The sequence below is a fragment of the Acanthopagrus latus genome, chromosome 19, assembly GCF_904848185.1.
Source record: "Acanthopagrus latus isolate v.2019 chromosome 19, fAcaLat1.1, whole genome shotgun sequence".
Classification (NCBI taxonomy): Eukaryota; Metazoa; Chordata; class Actinopteri; order Spariformes; family Sparidae; genus Acanthopagrus; species Acanthopagrus latus.
In genome coordinates this window covers 2,951,957-2,978,249 of record NC_051057.1, presented here as the reverse complement: position 1 = coordinate 2,978,249, position 26,293 = coordinate 2,951,957, and the positions used below count along the sequence as shown (strand labels likewise).

At 42.2% G+C, this 26,293-nt stretch overlaps 2 protein-coding genes across 5 annotated transcripts in view; one reads left to right on the top strand and one right to left on the bottom strand.

Moving 5' to 3' along the window:
- Window positions 1–179: 179 nt before the first annotated feature.
- Window positions 180–25,907, bottom strand: LOC119008858 (CBY1-interacting BAR domain-containing protein 2-like). 3 transcript variants are annotated; one of them, XM_037079563.1, is made up of 12 exons: window positions 17,365–17,497; window positions 15,774–15,964; window positions 11,667–11,770; window positions 8,348–8,429; window positions 7,943–8,177; window positions 7,748–7,816; window positions 7,003–7,104; window positions 3,668–3,673; window positions 3,445–3,549; window positions 3,238–3,351; window positions 1,477–1,680; window positions 180–1,337 (listed from the first exon to the last, which is right to left on the bottom strand). In XM_037079563.1, the coding sequence occupies exons 4-12, from the start codon at window positions 8,413–8,415 to the stop codon at window positions 1,146–1,148; spliced, it is 1,095 nt and encodes a 364-aa protein (XP_036935458.1). In that variant the 5' UTR covers window positions 8,416–8,429; window positions 11,667–11,770; window positions 15,774–15,964; window positions 17,365–17,497; the 3' UTR covers window positions 180–1,145. The 3 variants fall into 3 exon arrangements, with proteins under 3 accessions (XP_036935458.1, XP_036935459.1, XP_036935457.1); XM_037079564.1 differs by lacking the exons at window positions 11,667–11,770; window positions 15,774–15,964; window positions 17,365–17,497 and adding an exon at window positions 25,756–25,907; XM_037079562.1 differs by lacking the exons at window positions 11,667–11,770; window positions 15,774–15,964 and having other exon boundaries at window positions 7,943–8,180; window positions 17,365–17,433.
- The window catches only part of vopp1 (VOPP1 WW domain binding protein), a 67,707-nt gene continuing 64,606 nt past the window's right edge, over window positions 23,193–26,293 (top strand). For both annotated transcript variants that reach the window (XM_037079572.1, XM_037079573.1), the window contains exon 1: window positions 23,193–23,480. In XM_037079572.1, the coding sequence (XP_036935467.1) occupies window positions 23,430–23,480 (51 nt within the window). In that variant the 5' untranslated portion in view covers window positions 23,193–23,429. The remainder of the gene's footprint in view (window positions 23,481–26,293) is intronic.

The window sequence follows — 26,293 nt, the reverse complement described above, 5'->3', positions numbered from 1 at the left end:
TTTTCATGTATGAGGCTGGAATATGAGGTTTATCAGTCCTGCAGTAAAAAGCATCATACTTGCTATATTATAGAAGGCCAAAATTGCATAAAATGTTGTCACTGTACATAACAAAAAATGCTGGCATTGAATGTGATGTGACAAAGTACTAAAGTGTGCGAATCACTACTCAGAGTAGATGGATGGGAAAAGTCTTTATTGAAGCAGTTGTACAATACACAGAAAATCAGTCCAAGACCAAAGGCAGAGGTATCTAAAATCAAGCTGTAGGGGAGTAAAAGGGTAAGTCAGTTAGCACAGGATAAGGGGGGAAAAAAAGCTGCACTGCTAGCCTCAGAGGTACTAAGACAAAGTGAGAAGGGACAACAAAGTTGCTTCCATATTTGAAAGATTTCTGCCATCCTGCAAGAAAAAGTACAACTGAAATTGAAATTGGAATTCCCACTTGTCAGCTTGCCCTCATGAGGGACCAGCTGTCTAACGTCACGTAACAATGGCAGCACCCATGGGAGGGAGAGGATGAACTAGTCAACAGTATTTGTATTAGGCTTGTGAATAGAATATTTAGACAGGTTTCCAAGTATAAAAGTGCCATGAAATAAATGTACTTACTTACTCAATTTTGTTTAAACTGTACAGTATATGCAAGGAGGCTAATCTGCTGAGGGTCCACATGTGTGTACAGAAAAGTAACATCGTTTTGTTAGAGTCAATAATTTTTTAACATTTTTGGCATTGTGTACCTGGAAAGGTTGTAAGTTTCAAAAAGGAAATGTTGACCTTAACACAAGGGGGTTAAAACTAACAGGGAACGTGTCAAACTAATCAAGGCCAATAAGACAGGTGGAGGGACACAGGCAGGAAGCAAAGTGATGTGAAATGAGACAACAGTGAATATTTTCACCCTCAAACCGCTGATAGCTTTTCGCGATGTAACATGTAATTCATGGTTTTGGTGAATTAAGATTGTTTGAGTGAACAAAAAAAACCAACCTGAGGATACTACAAAGAATATCTGCACCTGAGAATCACGTTCTACTTTTAAGATTAATATTGAAGGAAAAGTAGCTTTTATCCACACAGTGACAGCACTGTGTAAAAGTACTTGTATCTGTGTATGTGAATGTGTTTCTATGTACAGCATGTTACTTTTGCCATCTGCGCATCTCAGCATATTGAGCAGCATAAGACTGCCTGCTGGCGTGCTGACCCTCCTCTATCTCTGATTCATACATCTCCTCCTCTTCTAACTCTTCGTCTTCTTCTTCATCCTCTCCTTCCCCTTCCAGTTCTTCCTCCTCCTCCATGCCTCTCTGGCGTTGAAAAGTGCTGCGAGACTGCAAGGGAAAAAAAGGAATAATCAGGCTCCCTCGGTAATAGTTTCAGGCCAGCGTTTTGAAAGTATAACTGAAGCTCCTGATTCGTAACAAGCACTCTCATTATGTCGCCGATGGCAGCAAAGATGTCAGGGCTCACCCTCCTGGTGGTGGCCAGGTGCTGGCTCTGTTGTCTGTGGTTTTGGCTGGTGGTGGAGCCCAGCATTGAATGGAGGCCCTGACTTTTTGTGGAGGCCAGATGAGGGTTGGGGTAGTGGCTCATGAGAGGAGAAGAGTAGCTGCTCAGTGGGGTGTCCAGGTGCCCACTCACAGAGTCAGACATCTGGATCCGTCCGTTAAACAGCTGCGGAGTCAGGATGACAGTATTATGCTTACTCCAAAAACAGGACAGAGGCAGCTGTTTTTTTGTTTTTTTTTAAAGCTTTTACTTTGCTATCGTTATCTAAAGGACGATTAAGCTTGAAACTCAATTGTGAATGTCCTCTCATTGAATGAATGAGTAAAACAAAGGTTTATTGCCAAATAGGCTTTCACAGACAAAGAATTTGCCTTGGCATATAGGTGGATAACAATAAATATAGTGAAGATGAGGATAAAATCCAGTACAACAATCAATCAAGCCTAATCCAATATCAAAGTATCACTCTCAATTTAAAATGCCCAATTACTGCTTAACCATAATATAAGATCACCAGAGCCAGGATCCACTTAAAATTGTCTTCACTTGTATTTTTTTTTTCCAATCAAGATAGACGCACCATTCCCTGAGAAATGAGCAAAAATGTAAGAAACATAACCAAAGAAAGTGAAAATGAATCCCTGGAACCGTCCCTTTATCCACATCCACACCAAAGTTGGCAGGTTCTATTCTGGACCGAGTTCAGAGAAATATGGTGTTAGTAGAAATCCGTTCAGTAGTTTTTGTGTCATTTTTTGTGTAAACCAACCAACCCACAAACAAACAAACACGGACATAGGGTGAAAACGTAACCTCCTTGGCAAGGGTAACAATATATACAACATGAACATTACTTAAATAAAGGAGCAGTGCTGTCATATGAAAGAACCTGCAATAATATTGACCAAGGAACGTGCAAGAGTCATTCAAAGATGACTTGTTAATGTTGAAAATAGAGTCCAAGAAATGTGTGATTTAGGTGTGAGTCATGTAGTAAGTGTGTGTGTGTGTGTGTGTGTGTGTGTGTGTGTGTGTGTGTGTGTGTGTGTGTGTGTGTGTGTGTGATTGTTGGGAGAGGGTGGGAGTTACATACGTGAACTGATTTTAATGGTTATTCCTCAGAAACAGAATTTGCGGGATTAAAGCTTGGTACCACATGGTCATGGTGGAGGGGAGGCTGGACTCAATGATGGTATTCCAGAGATGCAATCTAATAACAGTCAGTTTCAAGTATTTCTCTTAATACAACGATAACTGTGTTTAGTTCTGGAACCAGGGGCATAAAAAAAGCTTCTCTCATTTTGAAACAGGCTGCAAACCTACTTGTGTTTTATAACACTAAGAAAATCTATGACAAGGTCAGCTGTCCTACCATATTCTCATCTGTGTTTATACCACTCAGCTAAGTTTCATTTAACAGACTGCAATATCAAAAAATATATATTATTCTTAAAATTATTAAAAGTCCCTTTAAAGCTGCAAATATCGATGTTTTGGCTGCTTAGGGTGAACAGAGCAAGCTGTTAAGTTTACACTAAAATGTCAGGTGTGCGTGGCATATCATGGCCTTATTTTATACGCACCAGCTTATGAGCGTATGTTGTGTTTGCTGATGAGAAGGTAGTGCACAGTGGGTATATCTTTACAGTTAATCTGTCATCTATTCTGGCAGATTTTTTTTGTTTCAGGTGTTATCAGCTGTATCATTGGCATGGGTTCTACCTCCAGATCCTTTTGAGTGTTCATTGCCTCCAGGTTGTCGTAAGTGTGTGTATAGACCTCCAGCGCTTTAGCATGGAACAGCATCTCCACTGTGATGAAGTCTGTGAAAATCCTCTGCCAAAAAAACAAAGCAATGATTGTGCAACACTGATGCTTTATCTGCTGATGGATGTATGTGTACAGTGTTTCTCTGTGTGTCAGACTGACTTTGATGTCCTCCAGCTTTTGTCTCTGGAAGTCTGTGATGGTCTCTTCCAGCTGTCTGATGCTGCGCTGGGCATTGTTGGAAGCCTTCTGAGCGTTGACTTCTGCCTGTCAAATAATATAAATTAAAGCAGACAACACTAAACATGAAAGTTTGCGTGAGCTGCTTGAGGGAACAGTGATGTGATGATATTCATGAGATAATCATACATTTTTTTTACATTACCTGAGACTGAAAGGGTTTTGTCAAGGAAATGTTTGTGTATGAATATATGAATGTAGGTTCAATGCATCCAGAAAATATTCACAGCGCTTTACTTTTTCCACATTGTTGTGTTAAATGGATTAAATTCATCATTTTGCTCAAAATTCTACAAACAATACCCCATGAAGACAATGTGAAAGAAGTTTGTTTAAAATCTTTGCAAATATGTTAAAAATAAAACATAAAACATGTACATAAGTATTCACAGCCTTTGCCATGACAACCCTAACCCTAACCCTGCTGGTCGCAATGAACACAGTGGCCTGAAGGTGAACAAGAACCCGATGGTCTCTCTGACAGAGCTCCAGCATTTCTCTGTAGGCAGAGGAGAGCCTTCCAGAAGGACTATCATCTCTGCAGCACTCCAATATCAAGATTGGATATTGGCCCAGATATTGACAAAATAGCTGGATCAGGGATGGGAATAATTAACAGACTCACGGGCTGATCCAGTTTTTTTTTGTTTTTTTTTCCCCTCCGTCACAGCACATCCGACATCATTCGTCAGCATGCTGGAAGAGCACAAGTTGTTGTTTGACCAACTTCCATTAGTTTATTCTCAGGTTCAGCTACAATGTTTTATTTTGAATTCCTGTTTGCAGGACTTAATATATTTTTTACATGTTTACAATGTTTGGTTGCGGCTACATTTTATTTATTTTAATTCAAGAAGTTTGATTACATTCTCTTTTAGATTTGAATTCACAATTGTGTTTGTTTTTTTTAAAAAACAAATAAGAATTATTATTATTAATTTTTTTTTAAACAGGTTTACAATGTTTGGTAACTGATTATTTTGTCTTAATTAGGGAAGTAATGTTAAGTTAGGAAAGTCTGCTGCCTTTAGTCTCTTCAACATGGTGGAAGAACGGTATAAGGTGGAAGGTGCACAGTTTATTATCAATTCAACAACGTTATCGGATCGCTATCGACAGATACACAAAGCCCAGACATCGGTATCAGTATCGGGACTAACCCTAACCCTAACCCTAACTCGGAGCGGCCAGATGGAAACCACTAAGAGGCACGTGACAGCCTGTCTGGAGTATGCCAAATGACACCTGAAGGACTCTCGGACCATGTGAAACAAAATTCTCAGGTCTGATGAAACAAAGGTTTAACTCTTAGGCCTGAATGCCGAGCTCATGTCTGAAGGAAACCCCTCATCACCTGGCCAGTACCACCCTACCGTGAAGCATGGTGGTGGTCGTATCATGTTGAGGGGATGTTTTTCAGCGCCAGGAATACAGACTGGGGTGAAGGTTCATCTTCTAACAGGACAACAACCCTAATCACATGGCCAAGATAACAAAGAAGTGGCCATGGGAAAATTTGGTGACTGTGTAACAGTGTCAAAATTGTGTTCCAGCTCTGTTTTGAAATTGGTGCTCCATAGGCGGCACCAAGGAGGGGCTTGCTGGCGCTTCAGCTCCCCCTAGTGGTGGCATAGCACCCACGCAGCACCCCTACAAAATCCAGTAAAAATTAATTCAATAAAATATATTTTTAAGACATCTCATACGCTTTGTATCTCATTTCTGTCTGAAAACGTCCTTAATTAATTATGTTATAAAATGTATTCATTGATTTTAACGCAAGGTCAAAGGTGAAGTGTCAGGTGTCATGTATTTGCGTCGGCTACGTCATCATTGTATGACTATGAATGATGTTTGGCTATAGCTGTAGCTTGATTTATTGGCTGCATAATGAAGCGTTTCCTCATCCCGAATAAAAGAATTCGGACAAGCTTGCCAAAAAGTGTCCCCGGAGGAAATACCGACAACATACTGGACCAGCCTCTCGACAGCAACAACTTTGTGGAATCTGACGGCACCGCGATATCAGAATCAGATCGTTCCCCTCGTTTGGAAGAACCAGTTAGCTCGCCCGCGGTTACTGATAGGAGAAAGATACCATTATGGAATTGGGCAGCAACAGTACCTCGGAGTTGGATGGGGAGTCTACCGTGACCGCCTCAAGCACTGGTCCCAGCCCCGCGCCCGGGGAGCTAGTGCCGGGGACCGGGGAGCTAACGCCTGCGCCCGGGGAGCTAACGCCTGCGCCCGGGGAGCTAATGCCCGGGGCCAGGGAGCTCATGCCTGCTGATGCTGACAGCACACCAAGCACGGCTTGTGGACCGCATGATCTCAGTCAAAATCCTCATATGGATGTGTTTCCACTGTCCTGCAGTTGTGTTTTGAGATAGTGGCATCATAGGTCGGTGCCTCATGCTACATGTTCTGGTTGTGCTAGTGCTAGAAGAGGTAACGTTACATGTTTAAAAAAAATGTGATTTACTTTTTTCATGTGCATGTCAAATGCCTTTGGATAATTTCATAAAACTCAGTTTGATGATCTGACAGTGGTGGAATTAAAATGTTTGTATGTTTGGGCGCCGCATAGCTCAGTCGGTAGCACGCGCGACCCATGAGCCGAGGCTCTGCAGCAGACCCGGGTTCGACTCCCGGCCCGGGTCCCTTTGCTGCGTGTCACTCCCTGTCTCTTTCCCTGTTTCCTGTCCAACTCTTCAAGCTGTACTATCAAATAAAGCCAGAAAAAAAAATACTTTAAAAAAAATGTTTGTATCTTTTGGTTGTGCTAGCCCAAGTACAAAATGCTGAATTCTTTTCTGCATGTGGATGAAAATGCCTTCAGATTTTTCATCAATCTCAGTTTAGCTTCTGATTCTCATCTGACGTGGTAGAATAAATAGCTTTTTCTGGTCGTGCCAGTGTCAGTGCATTCAGATTTTCCTTAAAGTTCATTTCTTAAAAGCCTTTGATTCCAATTTGACAGTGGTGGAATAGAATAAACAAAATGTATGTTATTCAAGTACAACATTTATTTTCAATAAAACATAATGTAATTGAAATCTCGTTGTTTCTCAATCTGTTTGGCTTTTGTATTGAGTGAATGTCAGACACTGGCACAGCAATGCCAGTCTGGAACACTTGCAAAACAATACACGCATATCCACGACTGTTTATGTGGCACATACTGTATTTCTAGGAGCACCCCCAGTCAGTGTTGGAGCACACCCATAGCACCTGCAACCACATTTCTCTGGCGCCACCCTTGGCGCCATCACAAGGAAAGAATTTTCAGGATGTCTTGTGCATCGTTTGGTATCTTTTGAAATGTCTTTTGTAGAATTTAAAGTTATCTGGGTTTGAGCAGTGTTAGACTGCACAATTTGAGCATATACTGACAGACCTGTTGGTGGTTAGTAAAGGTTTAATGAGTAAATAAAACATATTTCTCATGAATGTGCAGTGATATCAGTATGTGAAGGATACAATGCTCTGTCGATCTGCTGGGTTCCTCAGACGAATTTTCTCCAATTTCTGCAACTCTTTCAGCTCTCTGTTCAGATCAGTGTTAAACTTCTTCAGATCTGCCTGAAAGGTAGATACATAGGTCATCACAAACTTGATTCAAAGTATTCAATTTCAACTATTGAGCTCAAAAATGGATTCCCAGTATTTTTTTTCCTCTCTACTCTTGCCTAGTTGGGCACATTCACAACTTGTCACAAGAAAAACATGAAAATATGTGTTTTGTAATAAATAAGTGACTCTAAGAAAAAAGGAAGGAAGGAAAGTCATGCCATTGTTTAAAATACCCCTCTGTCATCTACTGACAATTCTTTTATGTTGTAATTTTGTTCCCAATTGACTTTTGAACACATGATATAGTGTGATTAATTCACATGAATAATTAACTATCAGTGCTGAAAAAAACATTTGAATAAAAAATGTAACCAAACTGTGACCATACAATCGCATCAAAATTGGATTTGAAGAATCTTGACATCACTTTTAAATTCACAACTCAAACACCACGAAAAAAGTCCAGTTAATCTCCTGTATTGTATACTGTCCTCAGAAGAAAAAAAGACAGCAGTGGTTCCAGAAACAGATGGAATTGTGGAGTGTGTCATTTTATAATCAGGGTCATCTTCAGGACAATATGGTAATCAGCTGATATTAGCTTTTTGCAGATATCTCAGTATCAGAAGCACACATCTGTATCTGAACTCACCCTCTTACTGATGACTACATCTCCATAGGACTTTAGTGGAGAAACTACTCTTGTTTCCAGTCTCTCTACCTGCAACAATAAAGCATTCATCATGACAACTGCTATGTGTTTGAGAGTTTGATGCAGGAAATAAATCACATGGATGCATGAAAAACATTTTTTACAGTCCGTGATGATAACTACAATTTCCCTGACCTGAGCCTGTCTGTAGTCCTGCACCATGGCCAGGTCTTCAGCTAGGTTTCGAAGGCCAGTCTGAACCTCAGGGTCCTCAGTCCTGGAGAAGTCAAAGAGCTGAGCCACCAGCAGGTCTGCCTTGTCTCTGAGCTTGGCTGTCTTCCTGGTGTAGGAGGCCAGCAGCAAGCAGATCTCTCCCAGGTACTTCTCAGCATGTTTCACTGTCTGCTCCATGCTCTTCACCTGGACATCCCTGCTGGATCAGATCAAGAGGAACGATTTGCGAAAGGATATGTTTTATTGTAAAACACTGGGACTAAGAAAGCTTGTTAACATATGGCCAAAAGCTCTGACAGAGCAGCTGATCAAACTGCCTCTGTGTTAACATCTTTCTGGATACTGTGGAATAGCAGTGACTCCTACCTTGACAAGAAGCTGTTCATGTCTGTTCTGTTGTTCTCTCCACAGCTCCTCTGCTCTGTTGTTTGCATCGGCAGTTTCTAACCTGCACCAGGTAACAGAAGAGAGTTGCCATAGAAACACCAACAACAGGTGGAGTGTATTTGCTTTGGTGGGGGTGAAGCTCTTTGTCACAGGATGGCAGCAGAGTATCACTATGGCCATCTACTAGCTGATCAATGTTGCTGTGTCTCAATTCAGAATCTGTTTCCTTTGGAGGCCGCATTTGAAGGCCAATTACATCACTATGCCGCGTGAAGGCTATCCTAATCCAAATGCAGCCCACAAATGCTCTTTCTTTTCCCTCTTTTTGGAGGATGCACTGCTACTATCGTCTGTGGTCTCACATATCCCAAGATTCTTTGTGCGCCCTAAAAAGAAGAATGAAAGAGAGAAAATGGTGACATTGCGTGAAGTACATCGTTACTTTTGCAGGACAGAAGTAACTATTTGCATTTTTCAGAATGCTTTCGAAAAAAGACAGTCGATCCTCTGCAGTGTCATTTCACAATGTCTTTCTGTATTATGTCATGAAACCTGATTATAAGCGACCTTCTACATTAGTCGTTGGTATGCAAGTGAAACATGGTTCAGGCTTCCTAAAACAATGCGAGTTGTGGTGAAAAGAAAAGACAGAAGATGCTGTGTTTTACCATGCAGCTCAATGGCTTGGAAAGGAAGAAGGACTGATTTATGTCACAGTGAAGCATGGAAGGTGGACCCAAATGTATGAGACACAGAGAGACAAGTAACTGAACAAAAGGTGTGGTTTTGTACAAACCAAATATAAAATGCGAGTGCAAGATAAAGATATCTATCCATCTATCTATTGCTTGAAATATATATAAATATATGTATATATTTCAACAAAGCATTGATGTAAAATTGATCAGGTCAAGATTAGACGGTGGTAGTATGGTATATGGATCTACAGCCAAGACTGTATTTTTAGAACTGGATGTTATCCATTCCAGAGCTTTGAGGATCTGCTTAGGGAAAGTGCAAAATGGTACAGGTGTGTGTGCTTTTCAACTGAGGTAGGAGAAAGAGGAAACGCCTGATGGTCAATAACTGGGTTAACCTAAAATGTCAAAAGGAAAGCCACCCAACTAAGAGGGTCTTGGAAGAAAGTTAGGGAAAAACGAAAAGCACAGAAATTAAGCGTTGGAGAAGTAGGAAAGAACATAGCAGAACATATGAAGGTTGACAAAATAAACTTTGGACTGTATTTTAGCCCATTGAATCCGGCTGGACTCTACAAATGACTTATGTCTTATCATATTAGGAATATAATATAATTATGTCAAAAGCAATTACAGGAATTGTCAGACAGGAGGACACTGTCGAAGGTTCAGGCGATACTGCAGCATGTCTCTCACCCTCTCCACAACGCTCTGGTGGAACAGAGGAGCACCTTCAGCCAGAGACTGATTGCTCCTAAATGCACCGCTGAGCGCCACAGGAAGTCATTCCTGCCTGCGGCCATCAACCTGTACAACTCCTCCCTCTGACGATTGGACGCATTTGGCTATTTATAAAACAAAACAAACAATATAACTATACATTCTCATTTAATTTATAACGCTACAACCATTTCATTGTACATTGTAAATATTTCAGTTTGTATACTTTACTATTTTATTATTTATTTGTATTTTATTGCCTACTTTGATATTTTATTTTATCTTAATGTCTACTTTAACATTTTATTATATTTACATCTTCATCTTTAGCGCTTGTTTCCATTCATGCTATATTTCTATTTCTACTTTGCACGGAGCATTGGAACAAAAGCAATTTCCCCCCGGGGATTAATAAAGTATTCTGAATCTGAATCTGAATTATGTACAGATTTTCACAGATGGATCAAAGGTCTTTTGTAGAGAGGCTACAGGGACTGCAGTGGTGATTCCCAATAACCATAGTAGTTTTATCGAAGGAAATCCCTGACTATTATTTTTTGGTGTTTTATTTATGCAGTTGTCTAATACAACATCATAAAGACAAGCAAGTTCAAGGAATGAAATATGATAAGAAACCAAACAGCGAAAACAGAGACAAAAAACAACAAAACAATGAACAAAAACAGCTAGTATAAGTGATACAGCATTACAATATTCTCTCTCAGGCCATCTAGGGTAAAGTCCGTATTCCTCACCAGACCCAGCCGAAGTTTGTTTCCAGAAAAACCCATGCTCTGGCGTTACAGGCCCAATAGTTATGATGAAAGACGAAAGGGAGACCTAGGCCACCCTCCTCAGTGGGCTTCTGTAAGTGTGCCTTTGAAATACAGGGGGGTTTGTAGGCCCAGACAAAGTGTGTGATTACAGAGTTTAAGGTCTTGAAAAAGGATGATGTGAGGAAAAATGTGCATTTTTAAAAAAAAAAAGAAATACATTAAGGGAGCACTTCCATTTCGGTTTATGGGGATGTACCCCTAACAGGTAATATGATCATGGGAAATTCTAAAGGGCAAATTATTGAAAAGTGGAATTGAGACCATGTCAGACAGAGGCATAAAGACAGCTTTTCCCAATTTACGGTAAACCCAGACAGTCATCAAAAGCCATCTATCAAATCACATCAGGCAGAATCACATCATCAAACCAATCAAAGGAAAAAGAGGCTGAGGGCCCTGCTGCAGGCCCAGGTGAGAGAGAGAGACACATCCCTAAAGGCAATCCTTATATCTACTCTGGAAGCCCAGCCCAGAAAGACAGGTACAGGCAGACGACCCTCCCAGCTCCACATACATCTGCAAAAAACAGTCAGAGCATGTCAGACCACCAGGCAGAGTGGGAAGGGTCATCACACCCCCTCCCTTCAAATGAGGATCCTGACCAGGATCCCCGACCACAACACAAACATCTCACACCCTGTCCATATAGGGCACCCCCTAAGCAACCATGGTACCTAGGAAGCAGATTAAGAGAAGATAACACCAAAATGAACTAAAAAAGACCATGCAGGGAGAAAAAAAACAGCAACTTAGGACATCACTTGTGACATGGCATCTGCAACTGTCTTTTCAGTTCCCTTTACATGCCATATATCCAAATGAAGAGACTGTAGGAAAAGAGACCAACAGATCAGCCATTGGTTTGGATTTTGGAGTGAGTGGAGAAAGGTCAGAGGATTACGATCAGTGTAGACCACTAGGACTTGCTCCACTGGCCACAAAAACCTCAAAATGTCTCAGTGCCCAAAAGAGCGGCAGTGCCTATTTTTCATTGATAGAGTAGTTCAACCGATGTATGTTGAATTTTTTGTAAAATTAACTCACCGGACAGTCAACACCATGGTCATTAGTCTGCATGAGGACAGCCCCCGTTCCCACTGTGCTAGCGTCCACATACAATGGGAAAGGCATGTCCATCTGTGGGGCTCCTAGGACAGGGGCAGAGCACAGCAAAGACTTAACAGACTCAAAAGCGTCTTGACATGTAAGAGACCACTCAAATTTAACTTTTGGACTAAGAAGAAAAGTAGGAAGCGACCACTGTGGAGAAGTTCTTACAAAACCCATGATAATACCCCACCATACCCAAGAAATGGGACAGGTCATTCTCGGTGATAGGAACAGCAAATTGGTCAACTGCTGACACCTTAGTCCTTACCAGACACACTTGCCCATGGCCAATGACCTTACCCAGGTAGGTAACTGTTGCTTTAGCAAACTCACACTTCGCCAAGTTAACAGTCAAACAAGCCCAAGCCAGACAGTCTAACAAAGCCTGAATTCACTGTAGATGATCCTCCAATGTGTCGCTATACACAACTACACCATCCAAACACACTGCACAGCCCACCAGACCCGACACCACCTTATTATGGTGCTGGAAGGTGGCTGGGGCATTACGCAACCTAAAGGGCATTACTGTGTACAAGTACAACCCACTGGGTGTAATGAAGGAGGCAATCTCCCTAGCTTCGGGTGTGTCAGTGGAAGTTGCGAATAACCTTTAAGCAAGTCAAACTTACTGACGAATTTGGCATACCCAAACTGATCCACACAGTCCTCCATAGAGAGGAGTGGAAAAGAGTCAGGTTTGGTCCCTTTATTTACTTTATGCAGGTCTGTACATGGTCTAAATGTACCATCTGACTTCTTTACAAGCAGACAGGAGAAAGACCAGCTAGATGCACATGGCTCTGCAATGTTATTTTCCAACATGTATTTGACTTCTGCATCTAAATGTTCACGTTTGTCAGGTGAGACACGATAAAACTGAAGTCTTTTTTTAAATTTTTTTTTTTCTGGCTTTATTGACAGGATAGCTGAAGAGTGTGACAGGAAACAGGGTAAGAGAGGGGGAGTGACATGCAGCAAAGCGACCCGGGCCTGGTGTCGAGCCCGGGTCTGCTGCAGAGCCTCGGCACATGGGTCGCGCGCGCTACCAACCAAGTGGTGCCCCCTATAAAACTGACATCTGACTGGTTCTCCCAATGTTGTGCTCAAAAAGATGAGTACAAGATGGGGTATCTGCAAACAGGGTAAGGTTAGCTTTTAACAAGCTTCACTAACTCTGATCACCTGGGTTCAGGCAAATGGGTCAACATTTCATCCAGATTCACAAGAGACTCAGAGTTTTTAAGTTGATCTCTCAACATGCCATCATCCAGTGTACACAATTCTTCCTCTGCATCTACTGCCAGATCAGATGGTACCTGTACCTGACCCCCTGGAACTGCTACAGCAACACCAGAAGGTGACAACCCAAGTCCTATCACTGGAGACCAACCGAAGTATGGTTTAAGCAGGTTAATATGACACAACTGCACCGACTTCTTCTGGTCAGGGGTTGAGATTAATTGAAATCAGACACTTTTTTAGCCACCATATAAGTGCCACAAAACATAGCCTGTAATGGGGATCCCACTAAAGGCAAAAGTGCCAGAACTTGATTACCAGGACTAAATTCCCAACATTGTGCACGCCGATCATGGATACTTTTCATTTTTTGCCGAGCTGCCTGTAAATTTTCTTTTGCTAGCTTGTTGACCCGACACAAACGGTGTCTGAAACCATTCACATAATCTATCAAGTTTTGCGGAGCCTCTTTTGCTTTCCAATCACTGTGTGAAGAGGCCAAAAAGCCAAGCACAGTGTGACCAAACACTACGTCCATCCATCCATCTTCTTCCGCTTATCCAGGGCTGGCTCGTGGGGGCAGGGACATCCAGACTTCCCTCTCCCTAGACACTTCCCCAGCTCTTCTTGGCACCAAGCTTTCCAGAGGCACTGTCCCCAACTGCCACACAATGCTGCAGAGATGTGTCTGCAAAGACAGCCCCACAATATCCATAGACTTGAGGTACTCAGTGTGGATCTCATCCACTCCCGGAGCCTTGCCATCGCGGAGCTTCTGAGCTACCTCAGTGACTTCAGCTTGAGTGATGAATGAATCAACCTCTGAGTCCCCAGCCTCTGATTCCTCCATGGAAGGCATGTCAGTGGGATTGAGGAGAAATATTCCTTCCACTTCCATGTCCCCTTTGAGGTCAACAGCTTCCCACCTCCACTGTCAACAGTGTTGTTGGAGGACTGCTTCCCTTCCAGAGGTGCCAGATGGTTTGCCAGAATTTCTTTGAGGCTGACTGGTAGTCCTCTTCCATGGCCTCCCCAAACACTTCCCAGACCCGAGTTTTTTCTTCCACGACTGCCTGCACAGCCACACACTTGGCCTACCATTACCCGTCAGCTGCCTCAGGAGTCCCCCAAGCTAACCAAGCTCGACAGGACTCCCTCTTCAGCTTGATAGCATCCCTTACTTCCGGTGTCCATCACTGGGTTGGGGGATTGCCGCCGGGACAGGCTCCGGAGACCTTACGGCCACAGCTTCGTCAGCCACGTCAACAATGGAAGTAGAGAAGATGGTCTATTTGGACTCAATGTCCCCAGCCTCCCTCAGGATCCAGTCAAAGCTCTCCTGGAGGTAGGAATTGAATATCTCCCCAACAGAGGGTTCCGCCAGACATTCCCAGCAGACCCTTGCAATGCGCTTGGGTCTTCCAAGTCTGCCTAGCTTCCTCCCTGCCAGCGGCTCTGACTCACCACCAGGTGTTGATCAGTTGACAGCTCAGCCCCTTCTCTTCACCCGAGTGTCCACGTCATATGGTCGGAGGTCAGATGACACTACTACAAAGTCGATCATTGACCCCCAGCCTAGGGCATCCTGGTGCCACGTGCACTGATGGACACCCTTATGCTTGAAAATGTTTGCTTGAATGTGTTTGTTATGGACAAACTGTGACTGGCACAGTCCAGCAACAAAACACCACTTGGGTTCAGATCGGGGAGGCCGTTCCTCCCAATCACACCCCTCCAGGAAGTGCTGTCATTGCCCATGTGAGTGTTGAAGTCTCCCAGTAGAACAACAGAGTCCCCGGTTGGATTACTTTCCAGTACCCCTCCAAGGGCCTCCAAGAAGGCCGGGTATTCTATACTTCTGTTTGGCCCGTAAGCCAAAACAACAGTAAGAGACATATCCCTGACCCAAGGCCTGGATGTGAGCCCAACTATCTCTAGCTGGTACCGCTCAACCTCCCGCACTAGCTCAGCCCCCCCCCAGCAAGGTGACATTCCATGTCCCCATGGCCAGAGTTACCATCTGGGGAATGGGCCATCGGGGCCCCCACCCACGGTCACCACCCAGATCACATAGCACTGGCCCCTTCTGAACTGGCTGGGTCCTGTGGGCCACCAGGTGCTCGCCTGCGAGCCCCAACCCCAGGCCTGGCTCCAGGGTGGGGCCTCGGTGACACCATTCCGGGTGATGTACACTTCCTCGATCTTAACTTCTTCAACACTAAGTCACAGACTCTCCTGTGACCCCTCCCTAGCTGATAACAAAATCCATGGTAACCCTTCTTCCCAGTCACGATCTAACTCAATGCAATATGCACGAAGAAGGGACTTCAAAGTTTGATGGAACCTTTCTAAGGCTCCCTGGCTCTGAGTATGATAAGCACTGGACTATGAATGCTTCATGTTTAACTGATGCAACACTTCCATGAACATCTTTGGTGTGAAGTTAGACCCCTAATTGGACTGTATAACCTTAGGTATACTAAAGGTAGACATGAATTGTGTTAAAGCCTTCACAACAGATTTTGTGGTTATATTTCTGAGCGGAAAGGCTGCATGATAACTTGTAGCTTGACACATCACAGTTAGAAAAAAGTTACCACCTAATTGGGAGCATGGCAGGGGACCAACACAGTCGAAAATCAAATGCTCAAATGGGTGTTCAGCAACATGAATAGGATACACTGGGACATGTTTAATTACCTGATTTGGTTTTACAGTCAGTGTGACAAGTTTTAATAAAGGCAGTGATGTCTTTTTTTAGTAAAAATGTCGCATAACTCAATCACAGGTTTTCCTTACCCCTAGGTAACACGCCTGACACGCCATCATGAGCAATCTGTAGTACCAGGGGTCTTAGCTTAGCCGGCAGAACAAAAGCCCATTTTTGAAGAAAATAACAACAGGTTGCACTCTCCACTTCATGGTCCGGAAGTACCTGGCAATACAAAGCCTGAAGTGTAGGATCCTCCTTTTGCTCTTGAACAAGGTCACTGCAAGACACGGGCAAGGGATAAGCAGGCACAGGAAACACTGGTTCTCTGTTCTTATCTGAGTTCTCATAAGAGCCACTACTGACACAGCTCATAGCTGGTGCTCTGACCGCACAAGCAGCAGTCTTGTTGTGTATGAGTTCTTTCTTGTGTAACATAAGACAGAACTGTTGGAAGCACACTGAAAAAAGGTTGCAGAGTGTGAATAGATGTGTTCATGTATTGTATGTGGTATGATGTGCTGTGAAAATGAACATAAAGGACTTCATTCTGAAGGGGGCTGGTGAAGCCTCCTGTGTGGAAGTGTATGTATGACACAACAATGGTTGAAGTGTTTGAGGGAGATCATATGTATTCTTGGGACTGTTACAAATTTAATGTATTCCTTATTATCATAAAGGCTGAGTAAAGACTGCATCTCCTCATACAACGTCTGTGCACCACTGGTGTGTAACTCTTGCTTGCAAACAATAAAGAACTCCAAGAAAATAAAGATTGTGTCAGATTTGGTGTTTGACCAGTTCTCATCTCATCATTATCATCAATCTATTTCAAAGTGCAAAAAGGCTTCTCTCGCTGAGAAACACAAAAACTCCCTATAAGTGAGTTTTGACCAAAAACGGATTAAAACACATCTGAAACCACTTGTCACCATATCAATCCCAATCCACACATTCTAAGGCGGGAAACTTACTTGAAAATCTGTTCTCAGTTTAATACATTTTTTAGTGCAAGAAGACGCTTCTCTCACCCAGAAATGCTTGAAATTCACACAAGTGAGTTTTGGCAAAAAACGAATTAGAACACAACTGGAACCATGTCTGCCACAATATCTATCCAAATTCATACATTTTTCTGGCTGTACATCTACTTGAACATAGGAAAATTGGAAAGTGAGCATCTCTCACTGAGTGCTGCTTTGAAAATCACCATAAGTCAGTTATGGCCAAAAACAATTTAAACAACAACTGTAATCAGTAGCGTAACATCGTGGTGATAGGCCAAGGTGCAAACATTTCCTTTGTGCCCCCCACCCCCGCCTTAAACATAAGCGCACGCTTGTGCACACTGCACACACACACACACACACACACACACACACACACACACTGCTGCCTTGCCTTGGTAACTATGATAACTCTCCCACTCGGGTAGAGAAGACATGCATCGGCCGGCCCACGGTGCCTGACATCGCGACCCATCATGACTGACAGGCATCAAGGTGATTGGACAAATTATCACTTCCACCTCCTATACCAGCCACTCAGCGTTATCTTACCGACCCGCCCCCAGCTAGTTCATTCACAACAAAAACAGGGGCCTGTGGCAATTCTGAGGGCTATTCCAGAAAGGAGGTTCAACAAACTCTGAGCCTAACCCTGAACTCTGAGTTAACTTACCCTGTGAAGTGAAATGCTGAGTTTTCATTTCAAGAACAGCTGATGTGAGTTAGATAAGTCGACTCTGAGTATGGTAACTCTGAGCTGAGCTCATGCCTGATGACTAGTAAAAAGCAATCATCAATGGAGCTCCGATACTGTGATTCACCATGGCAACAGGGGAGAAAACAGGAAGCAGACCTTTTTTTAAAAAATTATTTTATTGAATGATAATTGTACATAACATATTGGCATAGTACATTGCAATACAGAATAAACAAGGCACATGGACAAGTCTCAGAATATCATTGACAGTGTAAGGACAAAAGAAAGGAAGAAATCTCAGAAAAATCAATCAATCAATCAGTCAATCTTTATTTATATGGCACTTTTCATACAGAAAAAAGTACCTCAAACTGCCTCACAGAAATAAACAAACAACAGCAGAAAAAGAGAAACAGCAAAATAAAGTCAAGAGAAGAAAATTAACAGAATCCAACCCTCCCACCCCGTCAGACATGGACAGAGACATACACACTCATACACACACTCACACATATGCACGCAGACACACACACACTCATACACACCCATACAGTAGCTGTCACTAAAGAGACACGGCCGGGCAGCGAGACCTGGTGCATGGAGGAAGCTCCTTTGGGGAGCCAACCACACTGGGAGAGATCCCGGACCAAGGCCGCAGGGAGCACCGCCACAGGGACCATCACAACCCAGAAATTATGTTTGGATTTCATGCATCTATTTTTTTGAATGACAAATTTACCAAGAATGATGAAAGTGTTAATAGCCAGGTCATGGGATGCCTCTTTCATATGAAGCAGACAAATTCTGGGGAAAAAAAGTAACACAGCTGCGGCCATATTAAAAATCACTGACAGAGTTTTAGATGCGGTTGTCTTTTCATTTTGAATTTAACATAAATTTCTTTTATGTTAGCCTTTAAGGAAGTGGTTGGATGTTGTTCAGTGTGTTGTTTTATTTTATTTCAGGCTATTTTATTTAATTGAAATCGGCTGAAAATGAAATATAAAAACAGTATCACGATGGCTCCTCACTCTGGTTTTATTTAACATATTAAACAAAGTAAATGTTTATTCAGTGAATATTTTAACTTGTAGTAGCTTTTACCACCAACAGATAATGTTTAACACACATCTGTGTCCTAACATCCTGCTGAGTAGGTGAGGAGCTGATCCTGAGTCAGCTCGCTGGGTGACCAGAGGAGCTGGTCCTGAGTCAGCTCGCTGGGTGACCAGAGGAGCTGGTCCTGAGTCAGCTCGCTGGGTGACCAGAGGAGCTGGTACTGAGTCAGCTCGCTGGGTGACCAGAGGCTGAGGGCATCGCTCACCCCCAGGACCAACATTAGAGGCAGACATACACTGACTGTCTACAGACTGAACTAGAAGTCATTTAATCTTATACTCAATGCGGCAGCAAACTAGAAACATGGACTATGAAATTACGTTGTTAAAGACAGCCAAATGAAATGTGAGTTATTTCTCTTTTTCTGGCTGCTGGAAGGTGATTGATTAACCTGCAAAGTGAATTAAAAAAGAAAACAACAAAAAACCGAAGAGGATTGTTCAGACCTGAGAGCATGTCAGTGATGATGTGTAGCCTGATATTCGCTGTGCAGCCGGAGAATATAAATGACGGACTGATGAGAAGTGGTCTGCTGTTCAGTTCAGTCCTCGTCAGGGAGTGAGAGCTCATCTAAATGAATCTAAATTCTCCTCCTGGTGTAAAACTATGTGAATTATTTCTCCTTCAACATGATTGGACTGGGAAGGACAAGACAGCCGCTGTCAGACAGCTCCGTCAGACTCAGGGTTTCTTCAGGTAAACCTGCCAGTGAGCAGGTTATGTTCACAGAGTAAGTTACTGCAGTAACAGACCCAGAGTTTAAGTGACCTCTCTTTCTGGAACTGAAAACTCAGAGTTTCTCTCATCTCAGGGTTAACAAACTCAGAGTTTTCACAAAACCTGCTTTCTGGAATACCCCCCTGGACCAGGGGCGATTCTAGGGTCACAGCTTTAGGGGTGCTGAGCACCCAATGAGTCCAACTGCCACCATCCACCCTTTCTTCTCACAAAAACAAAAAATATGTCTATTGAAAAATAACTATCATTTTAACATGGGTTCAGCTAACTTCAAAACCCATTTTTTTCTTTTTTACTTTAGCTTAACACTTTTCCATAGGTATGATTGGCAAAGGGCAAAATAGAATGAAAACGGAGCAGTGCAGGTACAGAGGAGAAGTAGCGTGTGAGAAAAGGATGATACCATTTGCTAAGCGGGGGTGTTTCCATTTTCGTCCTTCACATGTACATTTTAAACCACCAACTACGGAGTATGCTTTGGACATAATTTAACCTTGTCAAAGATGAACACAAATTTTAGAAAGTTTTAGGGGTGCTGAGCCCTTTTTAGGAGTGCTGGAGCACCCCTAAAAATGGGCTAGCCTCGCTCATGACTGCAAAACCACAACATAACCGCGCAGTTGTTTCTGGTCAGTGAACATTGGTGCATCTCATATCTCCCATCCTGCTCTTGTTTGAGCTAGTTAGCTGGTACACATTAGTGCTGAGGCTACATAGCCAAAGCTCAGTTAGTACATTACGGTAATGTCTGCCATACCCATGCACATTTCAAAAATGATCAGGCGCAAGAAAAGAAAAGTCCCCCTGCTGTTTGTAAAAAAAATGAGGAGACAGAGTGGAAGGTCTTCACTCTGTTAGATAAAAATCAAAGAGTCCCAGAGGAACTTGTCTTCTGTTGGCCGAGCAGTGAGAGCCACTGAGCCGAGGCACTTGAAAACATGCACTAAGTCATATTGTTTGCACTGTTGGTAAATCCAACCAGAGTGCTTCACCAAGCATTCCACAGTCCAGCATCATTAGACAACATCAACAGATCATCTTCAGGCTTGTATGGAAAACTAAGAGATGGGGAAGGTCACCTTACAATCTTCTCTCATACGGCCAACACAAAAGTGATTAATACCTGGAGAAGAGTGGTATGAAAACTTGTAGAACCTCTGTATGCTGAAATGTTATACTGTAAAGAATTTCACTGTAAAAAAAGACAAAACTCTAAAAAACTGGCAGCAGGGTTGCCAGTATTTTACTGTTATTTTACAATGCAACTCCTGTTATATATATTTTAATAGTATATTACCATTTTTTGGATTACAGCATATGACTGTAGAATAATGGTGGGTGCTGTGGTTATTTTACAGCGCATTTGCAATAATTTATCTTACAGTATAATACTGTTTTTTGGATTACAGTACATGATGGTAGGATAACTGGATTATGTAATTTTACAGTGCATCTACTGTAATTTATTTATCAGTATATTACTGTATTGGATTACAGTACATGACAGTATGAGAACTGTGGGTTATGGTAATTTTACAGTATATGCCAGTGTGTTATAAAATCTGGGGAATACTCAATTCTGATTGGCTGCAGGGTGTCTATTAACCCCTGATATATGAACACCTTCTAAGTAGTTCCAGTCAAATTGACTGTTCACTGCTCTAAATGTGCTAGCTGACCTATCCACATGAAAAATAATCTGAATATCTTATTTCCAACACTGAGGGCAGTTCGTCAGTCCTTCAGTGCTTTATCCTCTGAACACCACAGGGTGGCGACTGTAACACACAAGGTGCAGAAAGTACACTTCCCCTCTAAATAATAATCACATCCTGTTTGCTGTTCAACTCTCTACTTCAGGCTGTGGCCACAGTAACGTTACACACGGCCGATATAATATAATATAATAATATTTACTGTTTGTCAACCGTACGCAATGTTATTGACTTTGAATCTTGCTAGCATAGCTTTAGCTTTCTGGCTCATCACTGAGCGGACTACAATATCTCCTTTTGCCAAGTCCTATCTAAGGTCCGTCCTATTTACTGGAGGAGTGAACAATGCTTCCAAACGCATGAAAATATAAATTAATGGTCTGAATTTCTTCTTTTTGGCAAGTGACCATGGTATAAGTGGGACAATGCCCTTTGAGGTGTCCATAATCAAGAATTGATGGACTTTGCGGAGGCAACCGTCCTCCGCTGCACGTCAGATGGTTCTTAGGCCTCCGCGTTGTCCATCAATTTCTGATTATGGACACCTCGTCGGGCATTATCCCTTACATCTAGAACACTGTAACACTGCATTAAAATACCATCTAGAACAGTGTAACAGTCTAGCTTGAAAACAAGTCTTTTGCATTTGAACAATAGAAAGTAGTTGTGGAGAAAGAAACGGGGAGAAAGAAAGAGCGAACAGTGAGTACTTGACAGCAGCGTTTGGCTGGTCTCCTCAGTCACCATTGATGAGTGCTTGTAAATAAATAAATACATAAAATCAGCAACACAACATCTCTGGTAAGATAGAAAATTATGAAATACTAATGAAGGAGACAAAGAAACATCTAAAAAGGGGAGAGAAATGGGCCAGAGCAATAAACTGTTCAAGGGAGAGAGAAAATGCTTAAAGACAGGAAGAAAAGTGCAAAGAAGAGAAAAGCAAGAGACTTTGCAACAAGTTTTCCAGAGGTAACCCTCCCTAAAATATAACTAAGGAGGGTTGCTTCTGAAAAACTTGTCTACAATGAAGTTAATGAAGTTAGGTTAATAAATAATAAGATAATTACACATAAATTTTACAATAAAAAAAACGTTATGAAGGTCAGCAACACCTATGGCTAATTGAGCTCAAGCTAGCTACAGAGCTAGCTTCACTTAACCCTATTTAGCAATCTGAACTAATGACACAGACCTAATGAAACATCTGAAATGTCAACAGTTCAATAGTCATGCAGACAAAACAACACTGGACACAATTTCAGGAGATAAGCATAACTTTACTTTACCTGCTCTGTTGAACTCCACATGGACTTCTCTAGCTGGAATGATATGACGGAGCTGTCCTCTCCAAAGTAAAGTTCAGGAATAGTCAGTTAAGTTACATATTGTCACTCAAAAATAAGTAGTTTGAGAAGTTTGATCAGTAAAGAAGTGCTATCATCAAAATAGAAACATAAACTTGCAATCATCAGTAAGATGCTGATGGATAATGACTGGACTCGAGAAGGGATGTTAGCACCTGTCTCCACTGCTTGACAGAAAATACTGTTTTATGCTGTTAAATTACAGTTTCTTATTGTTAACCGAGCATTAACTGTTAATTTACATGTAAGCATGAATTTTTAACAGCATTTTACAATTATTTTAAAATACTGCAAGATACTGTATTTATCCACCTTAAATTTACAGCAATTGATTACAAATACTGTTTTATGCTGTTAAGTTACAGTTACCACCTCTAATTGTTAACTGACTGATTTATACTGTTAATTTACATGGGAGGGATGAATATTTAACAGAATTTTACAATTATTATAAAATACAGTAGGATACTGTAGTAAATCCACTGTAAATATACAGCAATTCCTTACAGTGTATCTTATGTGATTGATACATGCTAATTGCAAGAGATTACCACATGGGCTCATGTAGATTTATGCCAAATGAAAGGATACAATGTGCCACTAAAAAAAAAGACAAAAAAATCGAATCATTCCTGTTTTAATGTATAGAAAATGTAAACCTTTGACATAAGTGCATGTGAAAATAATAATAATTCCTGTAAAAAGAAATAATAATAAAAACAACAACAACAACAACAACAACAATAATAATAATAATAATACATATGTGTGTATATGTGCGTGCGTGCATGCGTGCGTGTGCGTGCTCAGGGCGGAGGGGGGGGGGGGGGGGGGGGTGGGAAAGGGGCGTGGAATCAGCATCACAGGCTAATGCAGCTCCCCACCATGCCTTTAATCTCCGCCTGTGGACCGTCTGACTGTCTCCCAGGCTGCCTTCGTCCGTCCTGTCACCCAAAGGACTCCGTGTGGGACCGGCTGGAACTGATCTCTGGGTATCCCCGGTAGCGGGATGAAACCGACATAGTGATCCAGGAGCATCTCCTCCTCGCCTGTCTTTTCTCCACTAGCGGAGCTCAGCTTTCGCTCTCCTACCGGCGGAGATATGAGGAATCCACTGGCCGATTTGGCCCTGACATTCTGGCTGTTTCTAGAGGTGAGCCATTATTATCATGAGCGACGATATTATTAAGCTTCGGTGGACCAGCGCGTGTGGTTGACAGGACGGCGGTGTCCTGTGTGTGTGTGTGTGTGTGTGTGTGTGTGCGTTTGTGTGTGTGTGTTATGGACGGATAATAAGTGTTTTTGTTGGGGGCTTATCTGTCTGCCAGCCGGCTGCCTGTGATGTACCTTCGATATACGTGCCGCTCGGTATTGTTTTGCGAGCGCTGCTGGCCAAATTCAATTTAAAACGAGCATAATTCAATATTCCTTCGCTAAACGCTAAAATGCCTCGCATCATAGAGGACAATGGGGATATTTGTAAGATGTATGGCATCCTCCGGTAACCTCGGCATGCAAGTGACCCATCAAGAAGCGCTTAAGATCATTAATATCTTAACTTTAGACTGGTTGACGCTGTTGTCCACCACCATCTAGCCTGTGATTTAAAGGACACGAGGCAGACAGAGGACCTTTAACGATGGATCCACAGTAAACTATCCGCTGAGATGCGCTTTACACGCAGGATGGCCAAGTAGGCTAACCGAGCTACCTGAGATACGACCATCCTTTGTCCTTGTTCCCAGATCCCTATAACTCACTCACTAGGTTACTGGGCCTTAGGACACACACACACACACACACACACACACACACACACACACACTAAAGGTATATGACAGACAGGAGGGTGAATACAGGAAATGCTGTTCATTGTTTCTGTGTCTCGTTATGCTGTGTGGTTTTTAAAATTCAGTTTATGAAATTGGTACATTTACACTCTCTCTGAAGCCAGTGCTTTGCCACCAACATATTCCCCTTGTCTTTACTGTACAACACACCCACTCTTATAATCTGAAAATGACTCTAATTTTCAGCCATGGGAGTGACCGCTGTTAGAGGATGAGCTCTAATTTTATTTTACAGGGCTGTGAAAGTAGCACAATGTGGTCACCATCCCACTCTTCCTGCCAATCCTGTACCGCCAACACTCATCTCTATTCATGTATTATTAACTCATCATTATTATTTTATTTCATTCAGCTGACTTAGTGAGCACATCGACTTTGAATGTGAGCAGGCAGCCTAGAGGGACTCAAGCTCTTAGACTATGCACTGCTACTGCTGTGGTCTTTTTGATAAGCACGTTTGGATTTAGGTGGCTGATGTGTTGTTTCATTTTCAACAGCTTTGACCAGCTAAAGCTTATGCCATCTTATGTTTGTATAAGACACAATCACCTTGAAAGGAACATTTCAGTTAGACAGTTGGGACTTGATTTTAGAAATTGCCGCTGTTCAGTTGGCCAAATTTTAACACTTTTGTTACTCATCAAGTTAGTGTCCTCTGGACTGTCATCCAGTTTGATTGTTTCACAGATCCAAAAAAGCCTTTGGTGCTGTTCTTACGAAATAAATTATCAATTTCTGCTATAGCTGATGCTGTTGCAGCATCTACACTGACTTCTTGAGGAGCCATTGTTCAGAAACAGTTTCTTCTCTCGCTGGTCATCACATCTAAATCCTGCCAATAGCTGCCATAAGTTCCATAAAGAACGCTGAATGGTTTGACACCTGTGTGTTTTTTGATTATTTTCAAGTGCCATTTTTCCAGTGTGACTCTACAGTGTTGGCATAAAATGTCTCACTTGAAGCTCAGGTTTAAATTCTCTGGAGTTTCAATATTATCAGGATCTCATGATCAGTGGTTTTGGCCAATTTTGTAAGTCATGATTCATGTTTGTGTTTGTCCAAGTGTAATGTGGGTAACCTCTTTAAATCAAACTGCAAGCAAAAGTGTACTAAGTCTTGTGGAAAAACAGATTGGGATGTCTACTGTGCACGCACGGCAAAGCTAGATTGATACCATAAAAATGAGGTGTCCAGTTTGGGAGCTGCTGCTATTTAGGATTACCAAATTTTCAGGATCATAGGATTCCTGCGATTCTTTATCTTTGTGAATGACCAAGCTTTCCACTGGACTCAGAGATGATCTATGCCAAAAACACTTGTTAAGCCAACTGGTGTCTGATTGATATCAGGGTCAAAGTCATGGTTTTATGTCAAACAAAAGTGTCAAATACATTTTCTTCTCGATGAATCATTTGTAAAGCAGATTTTAAACATTTAGATCCACCATTGTTTACATCCATGTTTACACCCACTCACACAAAAAAAGTTCCATCGTGCTACTAGTGCTCAAAAGCTCTACAGGGGACCTTTAAATGCCTGTTCCATCAGTGACATGAGTCGAACAATAATTAGACTTACCATCTAGCTTTCTAGTGAAAGGGCAGCAGATGCATATTATGTTGTCATCTGATCGAAGCTTGTTGGAGAGACATTAAACATTTCCATTCCATGGCTGTCCATTTCTGGTTAGATTGTGGTTCAGTGCAGAACAGGTTTTTATGATACCTAGGGCTGTGTTTTTCAATCCTGTTCATGGGGGTGAGGCCTGTCCTGCATGTTGTAGATGTTTCGCTGCTCCAACACACCTGATTCAAATCAGTGGGTCGTTATCAGGCTTTGGAAGCACTTGCTGAATGACAAGTTGGTCATTTGAATCAGGTGTGTTCAAGCAGGGATGTATCTAAAACATAAAGGACAGGACAGCCCCAGGAACAGCCTTGAAAAACATTGACTTAGGGTGTATCAAGTGCGAAGATATTTTGTACCACTTTGCACATGTTTTAAGGTAAAGGATATCCAACGATGCTCTGCAGGCATCATTAGCATTTATCATGTTTGAAAAACCACGATCACTATTGCCATAACAACGTCATGTGTTGTCAAGCTAACTACAAAA

Coding starts and splice junctions, on each gene's coding strand:
- LOC119008858 (XM_037079562.1), bottom strand. CDS start 8,415: ATGCAAACAACAGAGCAGAGGAGCTGTGGAGAGAACAACAGAACAGAC. Junction 8,181..8,347: donor ATGAACAGCTTCTTGTCAAG/GTAGGAGTCACT, acceptor GATCTGATCCAG/CAGGGATGTCCAGGTGAAGA. Junction 3,352..3,444: donor AAAAGCTGGAGGACATCAAA/GTCAGTCTGACA, acceptor TTTTTTTGGCAG/AGGATTTTCACAGACTTCAT.